The sequence below is a fragment of the Megachile rotundata genome, chromosome 10, assembly GCF_050947335.1.
Source record: "Megachile rotundata isolate GNS110a chromosome 10, iyMegRotu1, whole genome shotgun sequence".
NCBI lineage: Eukaryota > Metazoa > Arthropoda > Insecta > Hymenoptera > Megachilidae > Megachile > Megachile rotundata.
The window spans coordinates 8,554,042-8,575,906 of record NC_134992.1 but is presented as its reverse complement, the minus strand read 5'-3'; the positions used below and the strand labels follow the sequence as shown (position 1 = coordinate 8,575,906).

Sequence of the window (21,865 nt, the reverse complement as noted above, 5' to 3'; positions counted from 1 at the left end):
GATAAGGTGACTATCTGAAACGTTGATACCGACACCGATGCGTTCCCAAAACCTCTCCAGTGTTCGGCTCATGATCTAGAACATGATACGATGCACCGCGGACGCAAGTTTTTGCCATCTATCGGACCCTTTGAATCCAGTCATCCTACACCGCAGACGATCATCTCGACCGAGCTGACACTGGATACAACGGGCCCTCTTCGACTTCTAGATTCTCCTTGGGTTCAGAATCACCTGGATATCAGAATATAGGACACACGAGGACGAACTTGTCGAAAGCAGGAAGAAGAACATGAATTGTGGTCGCCGAAGGTGAACCTGAATACGCTGAGGGAGAATCAAAAGATGACAAAGATGAAGATACATGACAAAGATGAAGATGTATGACAAAGATGAAGATACGACGCATAAAGAAGTATGACAAAGCTGCTAAAAACGTATGGTAAAGATTATGAAGGTGAATGAATATAAAAACTAAACAATTTGGAGTAGTTTCAAATCCTTGATTCTAGCTTTAAAATACATGAAGAGTAGTTTCTAGGAAAAAGACTGAAATCACACTTAGTTAAACACAAATCCTCATTTAAAATTCTCCGTTATAAGATTGGCTGCATATCGATTACAGTTCGAAACATATGAAGAACAGGTTCTAAGAAGACTAAAAAGTGTGAATAATTTTAAGCTTGATTGAAACCTTTTTCTGAAGGAGTAGATGAGTATCTAACATGGTCGTACCGGACATATAAGTCGAAGCAATAAGAACAAGTTTAGTTCCAAAAAGGACTATGACAGGATCAAGATGCATTATCAGTCTGATATCAAATGCTAGAATAAATGAAGAAACGTTTTTATGAGGAGTAAAAGCAAGAAGAGTATATGAGAAATTAAATAACGTGTTTGTAAATAAAAAGAATTGTAAAGATGGAAGCAATCGAGTGCAGATACATCGGTATCCTTTCACCGTTCGCACGGTTGACACAGTATCCCGTTGTCCTAGAGGTAAGGATACGCTAGAGCTAGAACGGCACTTCGTATCTAATTCATCCAAGCGGGGACTTCTCGGATTTTCTGATACGAGGAACGTCAGCGCGGGTGTAGGGTACGGAAAATATCAAGTGTCTCAAAGGATCGCCGTTTCCTCGTCTCGATTGCGTCCCTTCTCCACAACGGAGAAAGCTTCCCATCCCACTAAATCGCGACCTTATTTTAATTTCCGCGATCGTCAATTTTCTACCGAACTGACCCGAAATAAAAGGAGCACGCTCGCGACCGAAGCGGAGTATCGCTTTCATCGCGTCCCCGTGAATGCTTCTCGTGTTCCTCCGTACACGCGACACCGGAGGCAACGCCATTACCGGAAGGAGCCTCTGCTGTATAAGCGCCAGAGATACTCGATGACCGCTTCGTACCGACTATGTAACTCGAGATTATTCCCATTTTATGGCCGATTTAACAAGCTCCGCGATGGGGGTGCAGATATTGCTCGACAACGCTGCAGATATTACCACCTATCGAGAAATTTAGTTCCGCTGAAAAATACCTCCTTAATTGGGTAAATTGGTAGTGAGCAAGAATATTCATAATTATGTAGGGATTCATGATCAAAGAGCAGTGATTGTAGATGTGGACTGAGGAGGTCCAGAAAGTGGATCAACCTAACCTTAAGAGAACTCTAACATTTACATCGTAACTTCTAGATATCCTCCAACACATAAAACATAGGTATGTCATAGGCTACCACAGGTTCTCAGCTTCCTATAAATCCTAGGCTGCCACAGGTTTTGTACTCTCTTCAGCTATCTTTGTAAAATGAAAGGCCGTGCAATCTGAGCGAATTAGAAGAAAATGGCGAACGGATGTCGTAGGTAAATTGTTGGCGCGTTTTCTGCGGTTCAGAGAATTGCAGTTCGTGTCCAGCGCTACCGGGCAACGCGGAGGAAGCGTGTCGTCGAGGAGTATCGCCGCGGGGCTCTCCACTTGGAACGAGTTTCTCGATTCAAAGACTTCTTAAACGGCTTGTCCCCTCTTCCTTTCTCCGTCTGTTTCCTCCTCCCCCTCGATCGGATATTATACCATCGCGACGCTTCTTCCTCCCGGCTGGTCCGTGTTCGACCCCGAAATTACTCGAGAATTTACGCAAAACGAAGGAACGAGCGGGCACAGCAAGTGTCTCCCTCGTCCTTCCCGCTCGCCGCTCCTTCCTGCATCCTCCCTCTGTTGACGGCCTCTCGGAAAGGTAAGCGGCTCGAAGAATGGAACCGATCCAGGGTACACGGAGGAACAGCGAGGAAAGGAGAAGTAGGAGAAAAAAAGGGAGCGCAGAGCGAACCCCATTTACGGCACAATGGGCTCCTTTGAAGCCGAAGGTAATGAAGGTTTTGGGGTGTCTGTCTCGGTCCCTCTACCGTGGCCCGATTCACAACCTGATCACCCCTTACGGCACGCACACTATACCCATATACCGGGTGTGTAACCACGAAAATCGTCCATCCCTTTTTCTCCCTTTATCCGCCACCTTTGTACATCGTGTCCTCTGCTTCTGGCGGGATACGCTTCGTCATCGCGAGACTGTCTTCGCCACTGCTTCTTGGGTGTCTCTGGCGCACTCGTAATTGGGTGCTGCCCATGCCGATAATTTAATCTTATCTTCGACTGCCAGCTCACTCTTGAAATCGTTTTGGTGCTGTCGGAAATGTTCCGAATATTTGTTGATGCTTAGAGCGGCCACGAAATTTGGACTTTCGCCAGAACTTCATGGACCTTATGAACGCATTAGTTATCTCGAATCATCTTGTGTCAAGATTGGTGGGGGTGCTACCTGCATATTTTCGTTGCGTGACGGTTGTCGATGATAAAGTCATTACGACATGAAAGCTACAAGGTATCTACAAAACATTGTACGGATGTCAGCTTTTCATTGTCTTTATTTGTGAGGACTAAAGTCAGAGCCAAAACTATAGCTTTGACGACCTAGGAATATGTTTACCTATGACAACCAATAGTATATGTTTACCTATGACAATCATACAAGTGTATGTCTATCTATGACAGGTTAAGGTACATCCAAGAGTGCATCCATAGCAACAGGTACATATAAGAGTGTATCTACCTATGAGAACCGATTGTATATCCAAGAGTATGTCTACCTATGACCAACAGTACATACAATTATATGTACAAGTGCTTGTCCATTTATGACAAATAAAAGCATATCCAAAAGTCCATACATGACAAGAATAATACATGTAAGAGAATATCTATCTATGACAACCAATTGTGTATCAAAGAGTATGTCTACCTATGAACCAACAGTACATACAATTATATGTACAAGTGCTTGTCCATCTATGACAAATAAAGGCATATCCAAAAGTGCGTACATGACAAGTATAATACATGTAAGAGAATATCTATCTATGACAACCAATTGTATATCAAAGAGTATGTCTACCTATGACCAGCACCACATACAAGTGTATATCTATCTGTGACAAATAAATGTACATTCGAAAATGCATCCATGGCAACAAATAGAGTATACCTCTATGTGGGTATACCTCTAACATGTGAGAGTATACCAGTGAGAAATAGTATGTCCAAGAGTATGTCTACCTATGACCAAGAATAAGTCCGAATATATCCAAATCTCAAAAAGTAATATATTCATATGAATCCGTAAGTCTTATCGAGAAGTCAGACCAATAGGGAAGTGTCCCTAGCTAAAAGTTAGAACCAGTTCCTCTAGAAGAGGTGTAGGGTGGGTCGTCCGCGTGTTGAGCCGGTATGAATCCCGTTGGTATGCACCGTGCGCCATAATACCCCATAAGAAATTTACCGCTCTCTGTAACCGACGATGGCGTGTAGTCGTAGCGTGCCACGAGTACAAGTCCGCAGAGAAAAGAAAGAGAGAAGGAGAGAGGAAAAGGCGACGACGAGACGGAGATGCCGGCTTAGGCTGTAACTCGGAAAAGATCGACGTGGAACGAGAAACTGACGAAGAAGGGAATAAGAAGAGAGAGGGATGTGGCCCTTCCTTCCGCGCACCGGGCCCCAGCAAAACGTAATTATGCTAATACGCGATTGGCTCGAAAATGTTAAATGCACGAAGCGCTGTACCGCGGGCTACCATGCCTCTTTCCCCATTGGTGATTTTACTGTTCCTCTTTGTACGCGTTTGCAGTGAAGGGCGAAACTGAACCAATCGGTTTTGCAGAAAATCTATTCGTATATTAATTCTGTAATAGAGTCAGTCTGCTTCTAATTAATGTTTCAACTTCGCTATATCTATCATGGCTATACTTTCGAATTAGTTAGATTTCGTTACATTCGTTAACACACACATATGTTCACATACACATACGTACACTGAATTTTCACATTTCAGAGTGGACTCACTTAATTCATATACAAATTTAATATAATTCTTATTTGGTACACAGGCTTAATTTTGACTCATGACGCATTCATGACGCACACCACAGTATATCAAAAATAAATGATACTTGCTCTGCAATTGAGTTTCGAGTTACGGTTACAGTTTGTACAAAATATTTCTAACATGTCAAGTTTATTTATTTATTTTGATACTACAACTGACTGATGCAACTGTAAATCATAGGTTTGGTTAATGCGTTCGTGTTCGTTCACAAAATGCAGACGTCTTATTTTGAACGTCCTGAAGCATACGTGTCCGAAAGAATGTGATATGTATAAAAATGTAAAGAATGGTCGTATCCACGAAGAAGGATCATATAACGAAAGACTGGAAAGGCCGTTAAACGCGAAAATCGTTGTCCATCAAGGAACAAGTGTCCCATAAGGATCAAGGGAGGAGCGATATTCCATCGGATCGTGGCTTTTTCCGTGCACGGATTCCGGATTCTACGATTTCGATGCGGTCGTCGCGGCGATTTATTTCGTCAAGATCGTCGCCGAGATATCGGAGGGTCTCGAAAAGCCGCGACAAAACCTGGTCGCAATTTGGCACGGTGTGCGCCGTGCTCTGGCATCGACGGTAATGAAGATTGAAACGTTCCCCGGTCCCTGAGGCCCCCGGAGACGAGCCGCGACGAGATGAGACGAGACGCGAGCGAACCAGCGAGCAAAGCGGAATGCAGCGAACGTGCGATCAAGAAGATTCCATAAATATCTGCGCTCCGCGGCTTCTACCGCTGAGAGAAAAAGACAGTGATCAACAAAAATGATTCCACCTCGTTCAATTAAAAAATTAAGAATTACTGAACATAGCAATTTTTCATGAACATATGTAGAACATTTTTTAAAAACAATGGTTAATAAATATTTCTTTAAACGACCACTTAATGTTGGTCCCTTGAAGATTCTATGTAAGTCACTTTTTAAAAAGAATTGTCAATAAAAATCTCTTTCAACAATTTTTAATAAACACTACATTTAGTCTGCTGTTCCTTTCGTCAAACAAAAATAGGTACATTTATGCAAAATTTCATATGTGATCCATAGGTGTATATGTCATATGGTACCCAAAATGCTGATCATGAAGAATGTTCATAAGCCTTTCACAAAAAACAAATTGTCTGTGTTATACGATTAAAAATAATGTGACAACTAGTACCTACTTAACAAAAATATGTACAAATCAACTCATATGTGTATATTCACATATGTGTGAATTCACATGACTTGTTACATAGACATTAGCCAATCAAAATACAATTTCTTTTATACAAAAAAAAACACTATAACATAACCTAGTACCCACATAAACTTAACAGAGCAAAGATGAGTACATGTTAATCCATATGTGTTCTCCACATGTAACTTCATATATGAATGACATGGCTCTCAAAGTGCTAATGACGAAGAAGAATGTTCACAAGCTATTCAAAACACAATTTCTGTGTTATACAAAAAAATATAACATAATCTAGTACCCACATAAACAAAGCAAAAATGTGCATACGTTGACCCATATGTGTTCTGCATATGTGACTCCGTATATGGATGACATGGCTCTCAAAGTGCTAATGACGAAGAAGAATGTTCACAAGCTATTCAAAACACAATTTCTGTGTTATACAAAAAAATATAACATAATCCAGTACCCACATAAACTTAACAGAGCAAAAATGTGCATACGTTGACCCATATGTGTTCTCATATGTAACTCCATATATGGATGGCAGCCACAGTGCTAATCACTAAGAATGTCCACAAGCCATTTAATGTCTACAAGCTAATAAATTCTGCAATTGAATTATAATTATATTGCATTACAATTATATTCAATTATAATTAAATTGCATTACAATTATATCGAAAATAAAACAACCTAGTACCAACAGAGGAAGAATGTACAGGTTAACCCTATACAAGAAAATACTTGAGTCCACATGGTCGGCCCCTGGAGATCGTTCTCATCGATCGACCCTTTATAATAATGTAATCGCGGCAAATGAGGAAAATTGGTATAAAATTGCAGGATCGACCGGTCGATCCAGGCGGGCCAGCCGAGAAGGGGCAGCGGCTGGTCTTCCTTGGTCGGCCAATGGCTGCCTCGCCACGTCAGCTGCCATTTCGATGGAAATGCGATGGATGTCCGCTATTTCGTATGATAAAATATCGCCGCAAAAACCGCCTGGCGAACCGGGCCCGCCCCGGTATTCTGCGGCCGCGCAAAGAGCCCTCGAAAACTTCCGATGCCTCTCCACTTACCGGAGCGGTTATCAATCGTTAACGGCGGAAAAACAGAGCCGAAACGACCATCTTCTAATGCAATATTTATTTAACGTCAACCCGCGAGAATGGTCGAGGAATCTGATCTTCAATTAATACTGTGACACGAAAATTTTAGTTGTAATCGGTTCAGGGGGTACACAACATTTGAATCACCAATTCGTGGGATTAGGGGCGGTATTATAAGGAGCAAGTTTGCAAAACCTTAGTACGAAACTCTTTAAAATCGCAAAGTTATAAGGGTTCGAAGTTTGAGAATTTTGAGGTTAGAAAAAGTTCGAACGTTTCTTGAAATCCGAAAGTTCTCAAAATCTTAAAATTTTAGGACTTGTATGAAGGTTAAAATTTCTAAAGTTTCTTAAAATCTGAAACTTCTAAAATTACAGAATTCCAAAGATTCTAATATCCCAAAGTTCTCAGGACCCAAATTCTCAAAATCGCAAAATTCTCCAAGATCTGAAATTCTCAAGATCTGAGACCCTAAAATTCTAAAATTGTAAAGTAACAATCCCTAAACTTTCACGGCTCGTTGGACAAGTATTAAATCGCGTTTCCCGTCTAGAAAGATGGCCATTCGAACACAAACAAGTCCAACCATGCAACACCGCGGTTCTCGACCATTGGACAGCTAAATGACGCCACTTACGTTAGAATTCGAAGCGAGTAAACCGTCAAAGTGTACGACGACGACGGCTACGACGTCGACGAGTGGTTAGAAGCTTTCACTACAATTACGGAAAATTGCACTCCGCTCGTAACAGTTGTTTTTCGAACGTTGCAGACGGCTTATCCGGTGATACCCGTAATACCGAACAATCGAACATACCCGACTTCTGAGTTCCTGGATTCTCCCTTCGACATATCCCCACGAGGGGATGTTTAACCCGTAAAGTGACGTGGGTGGTGTTTTGTTTCATTGCGAGTTAATAGATCGCGTGATTGAGTCTATTTGGGAGAAGTAGTTCAGGGGGCAATAAATCACATTATTGATTGCTATTTTACTCTTTTTAACATTAACCCTTTCGTGTATATTATACTCTTAGTTTATAAAAATTGTAATTCATAGACAATATTGACGTAGTCATGGATGATTTAATGTGCAGTTCATATGCAATTTTACATAAATTTGTATTTGACAAAATATGATATGTTACACATATGTTATACGTATTGATATACATTTGACACACATGTTACACATGTGATGAATTTATCACATTTCATGAAATATAAGATTAAACAAAATTGGAACTATTATTTTTACTTGGTAAATAATTTTCGTTCGAAATTTTGTTCTGAAAGGGTTAATGGTTCGATATGCCTTTTACATAATAAAAACTGTGGAGTACTCACCTTTTCAAGCTCGAGGAGGTGAAACCGGAGGACCTGGATCGCCTGGACCATCTGTAACAGAATAAAATAGTCGAATGAAATTTTTTTTCAATATCACATAGTATATGTATATACGTATCTATACATATGTGTACATATGTGCATACTATGTATGTACTATAAATATGATGTATGTATGTACTAGTATAATAATTATTATAACAGTATAAACTAACAAAGTAAATATTGTCCACAATAAACAAATTTCTATAACATCAGTACAACCCTTCTAAAAATTAAATATCTTAATTTGCTAATTAACCATGTTGCAAATTCTGACTAAATCAGTATCGTATCTGAACGTGCAGAAAGAACCGCACAAATTATAATATATTTTTTTTACGTCTCGGAGGATAAGATAATGTATCAAAACGTTAATGATTATTGAAAGTGAGGTTCTTAAATTTTATTAACGTTATAATGAATTAAGATCAGACCCCTTAAAACTTATGGCCCATAAAAAATTTCTTCCTTAAAATATTTTATCGGTTACTTAAAATTTTATTAAATAACTTCGGCAACGGTAGATACGCTTATCTTTAAGAGAATGAACTTAAAATTTGTTTGATGACCAATATCAGTGAAATTTATTTTCGGAAGTACATTCGTTGATAAGTGATATGAAGGTTGCGAAAGTTTTCTTTCTCTTTCGAATCTGTTTAAAGAAAAATACGGTGTTGGGACTGTAGAGGCAAATTAAATTTTGGGGCACTTAAAATAAATTAATTTTGGGACACTTGGGAGAAATTAAATAATAGGACACTTAGGACAAATTAAGTATTAGGACACATAGAAGAAATTAAATATTAGGATACTCAGGAGAAATTAAATAATATTAGGACACGATAGGGAGGTTTCTAAAATTTGACGCAAAAACGTTGATTGTTTTTAATTAGAATTTTTATCAAGAATAAAGTGAAATATGAAAGTTTGATAATTTTCTAATTTAGAAGTTATAGAGCTCTTCAAATTTAGAACCACAATAATTAAGAGACGTCTAAAAATATAAAAGCATAAATATTTTGAAAGTGCATTATCAGTACACGTTTTCCAAAAAAGTTGATATCTCCGCCGTAATCAATTTTTTTTGGAAAAAACAACGTATACAAGAGTCGAAAGTGTACACCGGAGCCACGGTCATCGGCATAATTTTCCGATACGCCGCAACATTTGCAGCCACCTCGAAGGAGCCCTCGCAATCGTCCGCTTTCTCGTTCTCCCACGTGTGCGAACGACACACAGCAAGGAAACACGGACGAACCTTTTGCTAGCAGAAGCGGCGATTCAATTAGGCAAAGCGGCAATCTTAATTGTTAATTAACATTATATTTATGCAATTATGGTCCATTATGATTCCAGCCGGACGATAACGAAGCGACCGCGATGAGTGCTCCCTTAGATAGTGACTCGAAAGCCCTCCTCTTCTCATCCTCCTCGTCATTCTCTCTCGATGCACCTTCTTCTCCACCTTCTACCGGCTTGTCGCTTCGTGTACACGACACCAACAGCCGGGTCATCGACTGACACAACTGCTATCCTGGTAAATACATGCGAGTGCATTTCGATGCGAGTCGTCGCCGATACGAACAATTCGCAATCAGCCTCTAATGGAACGGACTCGATTGGACTCTGGATCGTCGAACTCCAACGGTCCAAGATGGAGAACAACGTGCTCTCGACGTTTGCGGCAGGGTACTTTACCCCCCGCGTTACGATTCGCATTCTCTCAATATTTTTTATGCCTCAGATTTCACATTTTTTCATTCTGAATTTTGACACTCTTTAATTTTTATGGTGCAAGTTTTTAGAGCTCAATTTTTCAGACTTTTCTATTTTTAGGCCATCAAATTTTCAAGCTCCTCAATTTTTAAGAGGTTGAGTTTTCATATTTTTTAATTTTGTGCTCAAATTTTTAGGTACTCAGATTTTCATATTTTTTAATTTTATGCTCAAATTTTTAGGTGCTTAGATTTTCATACTTTTTAATTTTGTGCTTAAATTTTTAGCTGCTCAGATTTTTATATTTTTTAATTTTGTGCTCACAATTTTAGCTGCTCAAATTTTTAGTTCTTTCAATTTTTAAGTGCTTAAATTTTCAAATTTTTCAATTTTAAAATACTCTAATTTTTCGGGTGTTCAATCCTTCAATTTATGATTCCTTCTTCACAATTCTTTTACATTAGAAAATGTGTAAGTTTGGTAGTATGAAGGATTAAAATTTGTTATAGAATTTAAAGATTGAAGAAAATTTAGAAATTCATTGCTCCAAAGTATAACATTCAAATACCTATGATTTAATTTTAGGTGCGTCACAGTTGAAGTTCGAGTGCATCACGAAAATAGTGCAAGTAATTAAGGATTTATAAAATTTCAAAATAATATATCTTAACATACAGAAATCCTCAATAATGCAACCACGCCATAAAATTTCGAATTTGCATGAAAACTCGAAACAAAAAAGTACACTCGATATGTTTCGACCACAAACAAATCGAAGCATTGAAAGTTTTGAGTTCATTCGCAGGCAGATCTGCGAGCGAAATCGAGCGAAGTGTTCGAGGCAGTGTATGGTTCGCGCCTCGAAAAGAAGAGCGGCAAGATGCAAGGGAAAAAAGAGAAGCGCGCGAAGGCACGTCGTAGCGAAGCGAGAAGAAGAGGAAGAAAAAGAAGAGATGCTATCAGAGCGAGTAACGAACGGGCAGAGTCTCTCGAACGGTTCGAGAGTTGACGAGATGGTGCGAGCGGAGGCAGCCGATTCGCCGCGACTCGCACAATGTCTCCACTATATTCTCCACTTTTGTTTCTCTTTTATCCATCTCGCGAATCCCGCTCGTCTCCGCTTTTCCCCTATGTTTTCGTTTCCCTCCGCGTCCAAGCGTCGCGGAACGTTCGATCGCGCAGATGCACGATCGAATAACGCGATCTGCATCTCGAAATTCTCGTGGTCCTTACTCTCGCAACGAGTACAATATCGCCTCTGTTGGTCGAAACACGACTGCGTTTCCTCCTCCTCGCGAGGTTTTGCCGCGATCGCTCATCACGTGATATTAATTAGGCGAGCAGCCCTCGTACACCGAGCGAGTTCAGTAGAGGAAGAGAAAAAGTGCGAAACGCGCGAAGAAACCGGGAGATGGTGTTATTTATAAGCGGACAGGGACGACGCGCTCGGAAGCGACGCCCGACGACGCTTCTCCCCTGTTACTCGAATCATTCTTTCGCGACGTCCATTTGCCAACAACGATTTGCATCGACCGATGCACCGTACACACGCGAGCGTATTCGATGCATGCCCGAGATACGGACGCGAGCGGCTACGCGCGTTAATTTGCGCTCGTCACTCATGCACGCTGATTTAATCTGACTTTTTTTTTAATTGCATTTTACTAACTTGTTGTATACTAAATGGATCATTTCGAGTGATTTATAGTTTCAGCTATGTTCATCTTCTACTTCAAAACATTTACCATACCTGTCTTGCTAACTGACCGTATAGTACTGATTGACATACTCAAGGAGGTGTCGATGAATGTCAACAAAAGTAAACTTTTCATATATAATTTTATATATGCAAAATTATATTTAGTATACCTGTCTTGCTAACTGACCATATAATAGTAACTAACATCCGTAAGGAGGTGTTGATGAGTGTCAAGAAAAGTAAATTTATAGTGTATAATTTAAAATGTGTGGAATTTTATTTAGCATACCTGTCTTCCTAACTGACCATGTAGTAGTAACTGACATCTTCAAGGAGGTGTCGATGAGTGTCAAGAAAAGTAAACTTTTGATATATAATTTTATATATGTGGAATTGTATTTAGCATACCTGTCTTTCTAACTGACCGTATGCTAGTAATAGACATCTTCAAGAAAGTGTTGATGAAATGTAAATAAAAATAAACTTACAATGCATAATTTAGAATATGTTCAATTTTATTTAGCGTACCTGTCTCGTTATCTGACCATATACTAGTAAGTGACATTTTTAAAAAAATATAGATACGGTGACTATAAAGATAGAATATCTTTAGAATAGATACAATAAAAAAGCTTAAAATACCTAATTTAGAATGTGTGGAATTTTATTTAGCATACCTGTCTTGTTATCTGACCGTGTACTAATAATTTACATCTTCAGAAAGGCTTCGATAACTGTCAATAAGATATTAACGAAAGCAAGCTTGGGATACGTAATTTAAAATATGTGGAATTGTATTTAACATACCTGTCTTGATAACTGACCGTGTACTAATAATTTACATATTCAGAAACGCGTTAGTAAATGTCAATAAGATGTCAACAAAAGTAAACTTATGATACCTAATTTAAACTATGTGAAATTATATTTAGCATACCTGTCTCGGTAACTGACCGTGTACTAATAATTGACATTTTCAGAATGGTATCAATCAGTGACCATAAGATGTGAACAAAAGTAATCTTATGACACCTGAAATACGTAGAATTTTATTTAGCATACCTGTCTCGATAACTGACCGTCAGTACATAACCTCAATGACACCTACTTCTAATCACAGAAAATTTACTACCGATGAATTTACTATTAATAAATGTAAAATTTATTAAAACTCAGCTTATCCCAAATAAACAATTCCACCTAATTCCAAACCTTAAAAAATTTAATTACAAAAATACTGTTAAAAAAAAATTAATACAAGAATACACAAAAATACTGTAAAATGAAATTTCTTGCAAAACAAGATCTATTAAAAATACCTCTCAAAAAGTGGTCAAACGCAACAAAATCCGATAACAAAATAATAAAACAATAATGAAAGTATGCAAAAATGAAAAAAAAAACAAATAAAATATTAACGCAATAACTCGAACCTCGAAATCGATACAACAGTTATTTTGCACCGCATTCATGTCCTCGATAATATACAGCAATGTAACGATTAAACGTCTTCATGCGTGACTCCAAGAGATCGAGCGTTTTCGCGATCAATGGAAAATGCTGCTCCGATAAGATCGATCGCGACACTTCGATTGAATTATTCAAAGATTTCGTTGCTCACAGTCGGACAATCCAAGGATAAAGATGGCACGATAATCGACTTTCAAAGGAAGTTTTCTCAAGGTTCGTAGTCTGAAACCATGGGCAACTCGAACAGACAGTTCGGAAACTTTTGGTAGGCAGTGTACCGGTTCAATGCCAACTAATTTGCCCGAATTAAAGAGAACGAGACGGATCATGAAGCTTCAGAATTAGATACGCCGCTCAAAATAATTGGTAGATCGGCTGCTTGAACGACACTCGGCTTTCCCTAACGTTGATACGCTCTTATAATATTTTTCATTCTAATACTGGGTGTTGGAATCACTATAATCGATAACGACGTTATTTTGGGCGAAAAATTTTAATTAGACATTATTTTAGTAGAAGATGATTTTGGTTATGAAAGATGATTTTAGTGAAAGAAGATGGTTTTTATCAGAGAAGATGATTTTAGTCAAAGAAGATGACTTTAGTCAAACTGGATGATTTTAATCAAAGAAGATGATTTTGATCATGAAAGATGATTTTAGTACAAGAAGATGGTTTCGATCAGAGAAGATGATTTTAGTCAAAGAAGATGACTTTAGTCAAACTGGATGATTTTAGTCAAAGAAGATTATTTTGATCATGAAAGATGATTTTAGTACAAGAAGATGGTTTTAATCAAAGAAGATGATTTTAGGCAAAGAAGATGACTTTAATCAAACTGGATGATTTTAGTCAAAGAAGATGATTTTGATCATGAAAGATGATTTTAGTACAAGAAGATGGTTTTAATCAAAGAAGATGATTTTAGTGAAAGAAGATGCCTTTAGTCAAACTGGATGATTTTAGACAAAGAAGATGCCTTTAGTCAAACTGGATGATTTTAGTCAAAGAAGACGACTTTAGTCAAGGAAGGTGATTTTAATAAAAGAAGGTTGTTTTAGTCAAAGAAGATGATTTTAGTCAAGGAAGATATCTTCATTGAAAGAAAATTTTGTCAAGAAAAAAATTCTTACATAAAAGAAAAAATATTACATTACAGTCTATAAACTATAAAATTTCAGTACATCAAAAGCGTGACGTAATTTTATGACAAAAGGTAACACTACTATACATCAATTTGCAGGTAAAACGTTGCAATCGAGTAATTTTTTTGTAAGTATAATCCGCCATAATACTGTTACTTCACAGTCAATAATTTCATATTAACAAGATTAATGAAAGCCTTGTATTTGCAACAAACATTAACATTCCAATTGACGTAACGTAATTACAGTTTTGCGTGGATTTTATGCGAATGGACTCGCGAAAGAGTAATAAAACGTTGACTACGTGTGTAATAGAGAAATGTTAACTACCTATGTCTTGACTTAATGAATTTCACTGAACACTAATAACTCTAATTGTGTTTACGTCTATTGTATCGTATAATGGAGAACACCCAACAAAACACGATATTCACGCGCGATAAATTTTATTACTTCAGAAATTGTTGAAAATGTTTTTCATTCTGTCGAATACACGCTCCTGCCGTAATTAAATTTTTATGAACACTTTGTAGCGCGTTCTGACGCTTTATTTTATCAAACGATAAATCAATCTTTCTTTCGTTACGTCGCGGTTGCAATTTCATCAAAATACACGACTGTTTTAATGTAACTTGATTGAGAGTCAAAATTACGACTATATTTTCTAATACAAACTTTCTATATTTTCGACAATTTCTTCTGGAAGAAATTATCAAAATTTATTACAAAAATTTCAAAGTTTTCAAAGACGTGATTATTTACGGCACGAAATGCAGAAGAAGAATTCAGTAGGAAGGATGGAAAGGAGTCGCAATGCTCCAAAATTACTGGCACGACGCTTCAATCTAATTAAGGCTCGTCCGAAGAGACTTGACCGCAAATTAGGTATCGCGACAACGACGCCCATTAATCTGCGCCAATGAACTCCGTCATTCTTGACACCTACCACGATCTGTCTCCAGCTGAATCATTTTATCGATCGTTGCCGCTCGAAAATGTCGCGCAAACGATCGTTTATTCGCCACAAAAAATCCTAATCGCTCGCGTTATATGTGGACGGCATTATCATAAATTGAATGCGTTCAACGCAATTGGCATCAAAGTATGTTTGATGTATATTTGTGTATGTATCATATGTTCATATGTAAATACACTGTCATGTGTGTACATGTCAATATATTATCATATATGTTCATATGTAAATATGCTATCATATGTGTATATGTAAATATACTATTACATGTTCATATATAAATATATGTAAATATATGGACATGTAATAATATATTTACATATACACATATGATAGCATATTTACTATCATGTGTCCATATGTAAATACACTATCATATGTGTACATGTAAATATACTATCATATGCTCATATGTAAATACACTATCATGTGTCTATATGTAAATATACAACCATGTGTGTATATGTAAATATACTATCATATGTGTCCATGTAAACATACTACCATATGTATATATGTAAATAAATTATCATGTGTCTGCACATATGTAAATATACTATCATATGTGTACATGTAAATATACTATTATGTGTCCATATGTAACTAAACTATCATATGTGTACATGTGAGTATACTATCATGTGTCCATATGTAATTAGACTATCATATGTGTACATATAAATATGTTGTCATATGTGTACATGCAAATGTGTATATGTAAATAAAATATGTGTATACGTAAAAGACTGTAATTATGTATTTCACGTGAAAACATAACTGTTCAAAACCCATCACACATGAAATGGCGCTAACAACACAATCAGCAACCCAAGTAAAATCGAAAACCCCGACTGAAGATCGAGAAGGTATATTCTAATCCCGAGCAGCTAATCAACATAGACGATCGATGGAAGAGAGAAGTTGAGCAAGAGAACAGGCTCTCGAGTCGATATTGAATGGAATTTCCAGTCGACAGTGTAAGAGGTCGTAAATCTCGCGGGCCGACTCTGTGATACTAAATAGAAATATGGATAACCGGCAGTGCGAGGCGAAAGAAGCGAAATAAATTACGAGCGACGGCTTCCCTCCTTCCTTCTGTCGCACCAGACCACGATGATTTAATAATTGTAACCGATAAACGAGCGATCGTCTGCCGCTAATTGAATCGCGCCAACTTTCCGTGGCGTACATGGTATTAGTTTGTTCGATCGAGTTCGTTGCTTTTATCGAGCATCGGGGATCGCGTGAGCAACCGAGTCGCGACAAATCGTTTCGTAACCGGTATGACTAACAAGGGGGCGAGAAACATTGTCGAACGTCTATCGTAGGCAAATAGAAGGCTTCGAGACGATGCGAGAATATCCCTAGACGAAACAACGGTCACGATAACGGCATCGCGGACGTCAGAACAGATAACGGATACATTGTTTTTCTCGAGAGGGCTCTTCAAACGATGGCATTTTAACGATGGCTGATTGCGACGAGATTAATACTCATGAAAATGGGAATTCCGAACTGCGTGACCTTTTCGTTTGGGCAATTTTTGCAATTTTGAAAATTTACAGTTTTAGTTCCTGGAAACCTTGAAACTTTGTAGGACTATTTTCGTGGATTTCTACATTTTTAGGTTTCTAGATATATTCCTAGATCACTAATTTTTTAGATTAGCAGGTCCTAGGAATTTTAATTCAAAAATCACTACACTTACGAATTCCAAGATTTTTTTAATTTTTATATTTCCGAATCTGGAGATCCTAAAATCCCTAGATCCTCGAATTCCTAAATTTACCGAATCTCTAGATTCCCTAATTCCTACATCTCCAAATCCCTAGATCACCGAATCCCTAGATTCCCGAATTTCTACATCTCCGAATCCCTAAATCCCCGAATTCCTAAGATTGCCGAGTCCCTATGTTCCGAAATCCTACATCCCTGAATCCCTAAATCCCTAAATCCCTAGATCCCCGAATCCCTAGATCCCCGAATCCCTAGGACCCCGAATCCCTGGATCCCTGAATCCCTAAATCTCAGAATCCCTAGGACCCCGAATCCCTGGATCCCTGAATCCCTAAATTTACCGAATCCCTAGATCTTCGAATCCCTTTTACCGAATCCCTAGATCCCCAAATTCCTACATCCCTGAATCCCTAGATCCCCAAATCCCAAAATCCTGAAATCCCTAGATCCCCAAATCCCTGAATCCTATAATCCCTAAATCTTTAATTCCTGAAATCCCTAGATGCCCAAATCCCTAAATCCTGAAATCTCCTAATCCCCAAATCCACGATCCCAAATTCCCCATATTCCCAAATCCATATATCCCCAAATCCCTCCCGCCACATCCCTAAATCCTCACATCCCCATATCCTTACATCTCCCCATCCCTAAATACCCAAAATAAATCCCTGAATCTAAATATGAAAGACAATCAAAAGAGCAAACGAGACGTCCAAAGAAAGTCGAAGAACGAGGAGGAGAAAGCGAATCGCGTGACGAGAGATGCACACCTCTTCTCCCGTTTCGTCCATCTGTACGTGTGTGCACGAGCGGTGACTCTAATGAATGGTCGTTAATTGTATCAATTATTAACGAGGGACATCGCGCGGACGCCGCGACGACTCTTATCGATGTCCAGTGATTTACGAGCTGGCCATCCACCTCCTCTCTTTCTCCTTCGCCGGTGTTCTTCTCTCTGGCTTTCGTTCACCAAGCACGAACGCATCCGTCTTTTTTCCTTTCCCAGACGATTCCCGACTGTCCACGCCGATCCACGACCGCTCGACGTTCGACCGCTTCATTATCAGCCGTGACTCGCGTCGAAAATATTGCGCGACGCCTCGCGCCACCGGCGTCGTTCTCTACCCCGCTCGTATTTCGTGGTAATTAATTTCCGAACGGCCGATCCTGGCCACTGTCACGATCGCGTGTGACTTATTCATTGGCCATTTGCTACGCCTGTCTTATCGGACAAGCTCCTTCTTTCTCGCCTGCTCTTCTCCTTTCTTCGAGGTACCAAACCTCTTCTCTGTCGACTACTTGTGAATTTGTTATATTTCTGGTGTTACAAAGTTCGAAAATTATGTTTGAAAAATTTGTATTTTGTTGTGTTTGATTTTTTTCAAAATGGCGGATCTGATGGACTCACATATGCAGTTATTTGCATTTGAAAATTTTGCCACTTTGGCAATTTTGCATTTTGTTGTGTTTCACTTTTGTGAAAATGGCGAATCTGATGGACTTTCATATGCAGTTACATACACTTGGTTCCACATATGCATATTTTATTTATAGCTACTTTCATTTACTTCGTTTATTTCTACTTGTGTTTAGGTGCACATACCCACATATGATACTTGCAGCTACATTCATTTATTTGCAGTTGCATTTACTTGCATTGAGGTCCACACATGCACATATGGTATTTGTAGCTGTATTAATTTATCTGCAGTTACTTGCATTTACTTGCATTAAGGTGCACACATCCACATATGGTATTTGCAGTATTGTTTTGCATTTTTTTATATGCTTGATACTTGCAGCTACTTGCATTTTCTCCCACACATGCATATTATATTTGAAGTTATAATTCACTTATTTGCAGTTGCTTGCAAGTCCACGCATCCACATATGACATTTGCAGTTACACGCATTCTTTTGTACTTGTTCGTATAAAGCAGCTGCTTGCATACACTTGTATACTTGCATTTACCTTTATTTATTTGCAGTTACCTAGCATACACTCGTATAATATTTACATTTACCGTTATTTATTTGCAGTTACATACTAACATACACTCGTATAATATTTACATTTATCTGCAGTTTCTTGCATACTTGCATAATACTTGCATTTACTTGCATACACTTGGATACACTTGCATACACTTGGATGCACTTGCATACACTTTCACACACTTTCACGCATTTGCATACACTTGCATGCACCTGCATTTACTGGCACGTTCGTGCACTATGAATTACTTTCAACTTCCATCATGCATTTTATATTCAGTCAACTTTTAAATACCATTACAAGAAAAACTAACTGTGCAGATTAGCTTACAACTTTTTAGTTTAAAAGTTTTCTTGTATTACTCTATTATTTGACTAAGATTATTATTCTTTGACTATGTACATATGTTGTATGTATAATATTATAGTGTTAGCTAAATTAAATACATATTATTGGTTAAATTATAATGCTACAGATATAGTTAAGAAATATTCATTTCAAATGCTGTACGTGACCTTTCACCTCCGTAAAAAACAACTCTATTAACACATTGTTCAACTCATTAAATTTGAAGCACAATAAATTTAAAACACACGCTTAACCAAAAATGACATTCAACTCCCAAATCCCAGAAATCGACAAACATCGAATGCACTTCCACAGATTTGTTTTAAATAACCAAAGAATTCCAAGGTAGAAGAAAAGTGTGTGGTTTCCAAATGAAACTGTTCACGAGGGAGGAAACGCAAACGAATGCCTCGAGGACGAGGTCGATGGTGCTTTCGGCTCGAAACGACAGACATCGTTTTCGTCTGTGTATACAGGAGAAAAAGGTTGAAGATGCAGCGGTACACGGTAGCCGAGAGCGTTGTGCAAGCAAGGGACGGTTTATCTACGACCCTCCGTGGCACGTTCGACGCGTCGAGACACTCCAGGCGACAATATTTAAATATTGTTAAGCCGTGTGATACTCGCCGTGGACAAACACCAAGCTCCCTTACCGATTCCTACACGAATCGAGCCATTATTCCGTCGTTCATCCGCCATGAGAAACGACGCGTTCGATGGCTGTACTTTGCGAGATTGCGCGGAAAATACGATACATCGAGTGGAAAAGTTTATGTACTGTTTTGCATTAAAATTCATCCTGGCTTTATTTATATGGGACTTTATTTATGGCTGAGAAATTATTTATTTCTCATTTTTTTATTGTATGCTTTCATCAATTTTTGTAATTCGGTTTAATACAGCTGTGTGGGTACTCCTGACGCACCTGACAAATCAGGGTTCAATCTAACACATCGTACGTGAGATATAAAAAGAACGTATCGAACTGCAGGATACAATGTAAGGAGTGTTTTACAATCGCGCTGTATGCGTTAACCGCGGTGTAGAGGCTGTTCGAAGCGAGTTGTGGCGCGCGTAACCGAGCATTAAGATGATAGTGCGTCCCGGGCACGGGCCATCAAAACGACGAACTGCCGTCTTAATAGCCGGAGATTTATAGTCCCGACGAGTCGACGTAAGATCGCGAGGCAAAGCAGAGGAGGCCTAGGACGTAACCTAACCCAATCCCCGAGCAAAAGCCAAGGACCACGTAGCAGAAAGAACGAGCGGAGGTGTAGGTATATATATACGGAGAAGAAACTCGAGGAGATCCGGCGGCGAGGACGAGGAAAGAGCCCGCCACCGAACGAGAAACGAACAGAAGAAAGCGGAGACGGGGAAAAAGGAGAAAACGAAGAGGAAAGGGAGGAAAGAAGTTATCGCGCCAACGTTACGCTACTACCCTGGGTGGTCTTACGTGAATGATCGCCTTTTTCCATTTTTTTTTCCTTCCTTCACTTTCCTTACGGTTACTGAATTTTACTCGTGATAAGCTTCTTTGTTGCTGCGATGTTTTAGGAGAATTTCGAGGGTGCAAGGTTTTACTCGCAGATTTTAATGAGACATTGAAATGAGAATGTTGCTGAGCGTTATTGTACCAACGTTATCTTAATGCAGTATGGGTCGAAGAATTTCAATGATTAGACACTGAGAAGTTTTGTAGCAAAAGAATAAATTGCAATATATCGTTCTTTGAATAAAGAATAAATTATGCAATGATAGCTTAATATATTAATAAACTAAGCGCAACATGAAAAATGAATTTTAGCTTACAATTTGTTGGACAGTTGCGTCATGAGTGCGTCACGAGTGTCATGAGTGTGTCAAGAATGTCATGAATGCGTCACGAGTGTCATCAGTGCGTCATGAGTATTATGAGTGCGTCACGAGTGTGTCACTAATGCAACATGTATGCGTCATGAGTGCGTCACAAGTATGCCACTGATGTGTCATGAGTGCGTCACAAGTGTGTCACGAGTGTCATAAATGCGTCACGAGTATCATGAGTGCATCACAAGTGTGTCACGAGTGTCATAAATGCGTCACGAGTATCATGAGTGCGTCACGAGGATCATAAGTGCGTCATGAGTGACATGAGTGCGTCATGAGGGTATCGTGAATCTGTCACGAGTCCGTCACCAGTGTGTCACTAATACGTCATGAGTGCGTCATAAGTGCGTCATGAATGCATCATAAGTGTATCGTGAATGTATCACTAATGCATCTTGAGTGTATCACGAGTGTGTCACGAGTGCGTCATAAGTGCGTCACGAGTATGCCATGAGTGCGTCACGAGTGCGTCATTACATTGTAAGTAAAAAAAAATAATAAAAAATTAGTAGAATAAACATAAAATTGTTGTACCAATGTTATACAGAATTAAACATGTTATTAATTAAAAATATTCTACGAATTTCCAAAAATAATCTACTAAGCGCAACAATTTCAAAATCCCGATAAAAGTATCGTTACACGGTAAATCAGAACACAGCGAAAGCACCGAGCCACATTTTAATCGCAATTTGCACGGTTTTCGCGTATATCCGCGTCGATAATCGCGAAGTCAAGAATAAAATTGAAAAAAAAAAAAAAAAAATACGGTGTCCGGTTACGACACGCGGTAGCAAATCGAT

At 38.6% G+C, this 21,865-nt stretch overlaps 1 protein-coding gene across 3 annotated transcripts in view; it reads right to left on the bottom strand.

The window, feature by feature from the left end:
• Nucleotides 1-21,865, bottom strand: part of hth (Meis homeobox homothorax) — a 565,080-nt gene that overhangs the window by 479,034 nt on the left and 64,181 nt on the right. For all 3 annotated transcript variants that reach the window (XM_012281928.2, XM_076536623.1, XM_012281931.2), the window contains exon 5: nt 8,068-8,118. In XM_012281928.2, the coding sequence (XP_012137318.1) occupies nt 8,068-8,118 (51 nt within the window). The remainder of the gene's footprint in view (nt 1-8,067; nt 8,119-21,865) is intronic.